General features: G+C 35.7%; 1 protein-coding gene across 1 annotated transcript in view; it reads right to left on the bottom strand.

The window, feature by feature from the left end:
• Positions 1-5,697, bottom strand: part of LOC106876559 (calcium uptake protein 3, mitochondrial-like) — a 332,236-nt gene that overhangs the window by 7,866 nt on the left and 318,673 nt on the right. Inside the window, exon 13 of the mRNA XM_052973679.1 lies at positions 2,128-2,285. Coding sequence (XP_052829639.1) covers positions 2,128-2,285 — 158 coding nt within the window. The remainder of the gene's footprint in view (positions 1-2,127; positions 2,286-5,697) is intronic.

Below are 5,697 nucleotides of genomic sequence, written 5' to 3'. Positions count from 1 at the left end.
AATCTTGGGACTGAAAATGTCTGCAGCTGAAGATAGCCTTAAAACATCCTTTATATCAACAATATATACTGATGTAATGACAGTTTGTGTATAAAGCTTGAAACACGTGTACCGCGATATCCTTTGTGTTCTGTTTTCAATTTACATTCAATATATATATATATATATATTGGAGCCTGGTGTAGCCATCCGGTTGCACCAGTCCTCAGTCAAATCGTCCAACCCATGCTAGCATGGAAAGCGGACATTAAACAATGATGATGATGATGATACACACACACAAAGATCAAGGAGTACTTGATGATACTTAATTATCAGTATATTACCCTCTTCAAATCAATTAAAATATATAATCAATTACAACACATACACACAAAATATTTAAAATTAGTTATATTATTAATTAAGTTCAATCGAGTTTGTTTTTTTGGAAAGAATAGACTATAAAAGCTTTCACTTTTATATTAATAACTATGGAAGACTGGTGGGACTATTATCTGCATAGACTGTAAAGGCTAGGTTGCAATTGAGGGAGATAATTTAGGAGTTAGTTATAGGTCTACTTATTGAATTTATTTACCGATACTGTTTTTGTACTAAGGGTAAATATGTTTCTTTGTTGTAATTTAATTAATAATGTCGGTGTTTAATCCTTCCTAGAATGAAGATTGAATAAATTTGGTGATATCTAAGGTATGTTTGTTCTCAAACAATACTTATTTTAGTGCTGTTGATACCACCGGATTGAATGGTACTGCCCAGGTGTCGAAACCATAGTGATATCCATGGGGCACCTGATCAAGGAGGAGTGTTGGATTGTTGGTACGGCTGTTGTTGTATGTGTGGAATAGTTTTATATATAAGACATCTATTTGATATACACACACGTGTGTGTGTGTGCGTATATATATATATATATATATATATATATATACACACGTATATTTATGTGAAACATGGGCCGTGACTGCTGAGGACATGCGTAGGCTCACAAGGAATGAAGCCAGTATGCTCCGATGGATGTGTAATGTCAGTGTACATACTAGACAGAGTGTAAGTACCTTGAGAGAAAAGTTGAACTTAAGAAGCATCAGTTGTGGTGTGCAAGAGAGACAATTGCGCTGGTATGGTCATGTGGCGAGAATGGACGAGGATAGCTGTGTGAAAAAGTGCCACACCCTAGCAGTTGAGGGAACCTGTGGAAGTGGTGGGGCCAGGAATTAACCAGTGAATGAGGTGGTGAGGCACGACCTTCGATCATTGGGCCTCACCGAGGCGATGACTTCTGATTGAGACCTTTGGAAATATGCTGTGTGTGAGAAGACCCGGCAAGCCAAGTAAGACCTAAATCCAAGGCCTCTGCCAGGTGTGTAGCCAACCCACTTATGCGTACCTTCCTTCATTGGACACTAAACTTCGATTGTGAAGACCTGTTGAGGCAAGTGAAATCGAAATCGAAAATCGACGACTGGCACCTATGCCAACGTTGTCTCCTTCATTGGACACGAAACTCGGCTTGCAAAGACCTGTTGGGGTAAGCGAAAGCGTGATGGCACTTGTGTCCAGTGTTGCCTTTCTGGCACTTGTGCCAGTGGCACGTATAAAGACATTCGAGTGAGATCGTTGCCAGTGTCGCTGGACTGGCTCCTGTGCAGGTGGCACGTAAAATACACCATTTTGAGCGTGGCCATTGCCAGTACCGCCTGACTGGCCTTTGTGCCAGTGACACGTAAAAGCACCCACTACACTCTCGGAGTGGTTGGCATTAGGAAGGGCATCCACCTGTAGAAACTCTGCCAAATCAGATTGAAGCCTGGTGTAGCCATCTGGTTCACCAGCCCTCAGTTAAATCATCGAACCCATGCTAGCATGGAAAGCAGACGTTAAATGATGATGATGACCAATATACACGCATATATATATGTACCTATCATAATCATTTAAAAGGATGTTGTACATACATAGACACACATACATGTATGTATATATATATATATATATATATATATATATATATATATATATCTTCATTTAAAGGGATATCAAATAATGATGCTTATACATCAAATATATATATATATAAAAGCATATCCATATATGTACACACATATGCAAATGAATACTTACACGAGCTCCCCTGTGAATTCTGTCTTTCATAATGGAGATAAATTCTTTATGGCTCAAATGACCATCTCCATCAGCATCAAATATCTGAAATACTGTGTTTACTACATGAGGGCCAAGAGTGAAGCCGGTACAAATTTTTACGGCTCGTTGAAATTCCTCTGCAAAATAAAAATTGAAGAAAATGTTGTAATGATATTTTGTACATACATCATATGTGTCATTATATACTTGGACCTCACATTTCTTTCTTTCTCTCACTCCCTTTCCAGGTGGGCAAGCCATATATTCACCTCATCAGCAAGACACCTGCTCATCTCCTATTATAGTTTCTTATCTGTTCACTCTATAGCCCACTTGGTTGAGGGGTTTTATCGCATCAGTACTTGGCAACCTCACTGCTGCTGGTGCCACATAAAATGCACCCAGTAGACACCCTGTTAAGTGGTTGGTGTTAGGAAGGGTATCCAGCTGTGGAAACCATGCCAAATCAGACACAAATCTCTTTCAATTCTATCTCTATTCTTTCCCGTCTACATTCACCCTGTATGTGCAAACCATTTCTCTCTTTCTTTCTAGCTGGAGAAGCCAACTATCTCCTCTCCAGGGAGACAACTGCTCTTGTCTGTCTACCATACTTTCACCTTCCTCTACATTATATGCCAACAAAGAAGTCTTGTGATTTACTTGGCAACATCACTAGTGCTGGTGCTACATAAAAAGCACCCAGTAGACACTTTGTAAAGTGGTTGGCATATTAGGAGGGGCAGCATCCAGCTATAGAAACTGTACCAAAGCAGACACTGGAGCTTCATCTAGTCCTTTGGCTTGTTAGTTATTGCTGAATTGTCTAACCTATGCCAAACACGGAAAATATGTGTTAAATGGTGATGGTTATTGTAGTTATATTTATGTTCTGGCATGTAAGATGAACATTTAGTCTTAAAATATAGGAGCACCATATTAATTTCAAGCAATTTTTATGAATTCTTTTGAGAATCTCTCCTTGTTCATGCAGGATATTTATATAGAGGCTGGTCAAATTAAAATAGTGTTTCCCAATCATTTTTTTCTCACAGATATCCCACTAAAACACTTGGGTGTAACTCCCACACCTTTCCACCAAATTATAATTCTATATAATAAAGGTAATGGTTACAATTTGAACTTAAAATAAATGTAAGTAACCTTATTATTCTCTTTATCATGATATATTTTTAATAATGTGAATAAAAATGAGAAAGAGAGAATAATTAACATAAATTAAAGAAAGAACAGTTAGCATAATACACATTATTTAGTAATATGATTAAAGTAACAATAATTCATAGAGAACACATCATTTACTTGTGCGATTCCTGTGGTTGGTGACCAGCAACAAGTTTTGCAATATAAAGGTTTTAAATTTGATAAAAGAAATTGTAAATCCCCAAGCTCTACAAATTCCATTTTGGTTTCTTTTCTTGGTCAGAATTAGATTTATTGTGCATGTTCTACCAGATAGGAGGATAGAAACAATGCCAAATAGCTTGGCTTCATTCCACAAAATAGGATATATCAGACTGCATTGTAACCACATTCCTCACAGACTTTGATTTGCAAAAAAAAAAAAATAATAATAAAAAAATAAAAATAAATAAAAATTCATCTTTATTATTTTGTAGAATTTTGTAGATAAATGATACTCTCTTGTAAATCAGTTTGTTCTGTTTTGCTCACAATTGCATTTTTTGCTGTTAAGAATCCTCCTCAGTTAAATTAAACCATTAAATCTTTCTTCAATTGTTGTAAACTTGTACAATAAATCTTTATATTATCATCAGTAAATAATTATCAACTAATTTTCACAGATGGAGCTTGAGAACTTCTTTCTGCCAAGGTTTCACTTGTTCAATTCAATTTTCCTTATAGAGCTGTTTGATGCATTCTTTGTATGTGTTATATTATAATTGAGCAAGATCGTTGCCAGTGCCCCTGAACTGGCTTGTGCGGGTGGCACATAAAAGACACCATTTCAAGCGTGGCCGTTTTCGTGCGGGTGACACGTAAAAGCACCCACTACACTCTCTGAGTGGTTGGCGTTAGGAAGGGCATCCAGCTGTAGAAACCTGCCAAATCAGACTGGAGCCTGGTGTTGCCATCCGGTTTCACCAGTCCTCAGTCAAATCGTCCAACCCATGCTAGCATGGAAAGCGGACGTTAAACGATGATGATTCCTTGCATTTTCAAATCCATGTTTATTCATCATGTCACAAGTATCAGGAAGTAAGAATAACATCAATTTCTTTAACTACTTGGTCATTGTGATTTATAGGTAAAAATTCAACAATGGTGTCATAAAGATATGGACAAATTGTTTCAAACAGAATGTTTTTGAATCCAAGCAGAAGCCAAAGAATGTTTTAAGTTTGAGCTTTGATTTTCTTAATAGTGAGACCAAGTTTTAAGACTGCGGATCATTAAGCTTTTTAACATAGTGAATTAACCAGTGAATTAGTAAATTTTAAATAGATTAAGCAGTTTATTTTTTCATATATGATAAGAGACCATTTGAACTGTTGCAGATGATGCACTACCAGTTGCACATAATACCATCTTAACGGAAGGGAATATATCTATCTTCAAGGTAACTTTTTGAAAGAATCACAAAACACACATAAACTATTAATAAAGCTTCATTGCCTGATACAATTGTACTGTTATGATGCAGGCTAAATTATGACTTCCTCAGTTCCATGCACAACTGATTTCCAATATCTTCACCCAGTTCATCAATTCGGCAATTGACATTACTATAACTGAAAAAGAACTGATTTCAAAATGTCTGCATCAACTTAAAGGATTGTGAGAATTCCTGAAGCTGTGGATATTACTATTATCTTTCCAACTGTATGTGGTTTTTCCATTGTTAACTAATAGTTATAATATCTTGTGGGAAACAATTAGATAAGTTTTCAGATTTCCATTAGATTTTTTAAATATCAATATTTCTAAAAAGAAAAAGAAAAAAAAGGAAAAAAAGTCGTCGGCAGACCCAATAACTAGCTGTAACTTGTTTTATGATATTTCTTTGACACTTTCTTCAGATCTATGTTTCTAATGTGTAAGATTATATTCTGTGAAAAGCAATTAAGCATTTTTCAAAATTTCATATTTTTTGTTTGTTTTCTTCTTTGTTTTTCAATTTTTTCTTGGATTCTATTTTTATTTGTTACGTTTGAAAAAAATTTCTTTTTCAGAACTTCAAAATTATTTTTTAAATAAAAATATTATGAACAATTCCATGCATATAAATGGTAGAAGACAGATTGCAACATCTACTTTTGATTTGTGTTCTTGTATGTAAATGTGATGATATCACATTTTATTTTTCATACAAATTACTGAAAGAGAAAATAAAGAATTTCTTAGTGAAAGCTCATAATTTGTACACACATACACACACACTATGAATGAAGATTTTATAATCAATGTTGTCTTGAGATATGGACACAATGGGCAGTTTCCTGAGGGCAGGGGCAAAGGTAGGGTAAATGGCGCTCAGGGAAAGCATCAAAATTGACCCCCCCCCCG

The sequence above is a fragment of the Octopus bimaculoides genome, chromosome 16 (genome assembly GCF_001194135.2).
Source record: "Octopus bimaculoides isolate UCB-OBI-ISO-001 chromosome 16, ASM119413v2, whole genome shotgun sequence".
NCBI lineage: Eukaryota > Metazoa > Mollusca > Cephalopoda > Octopoda > Octopodidae > Octopus > Octopus bimaculoides.
The sequence above is the reverse complement of the archived record's forward strand: the minus strand, read 5'-3'. Positions and strand labels throughout refer to the sequence as shown.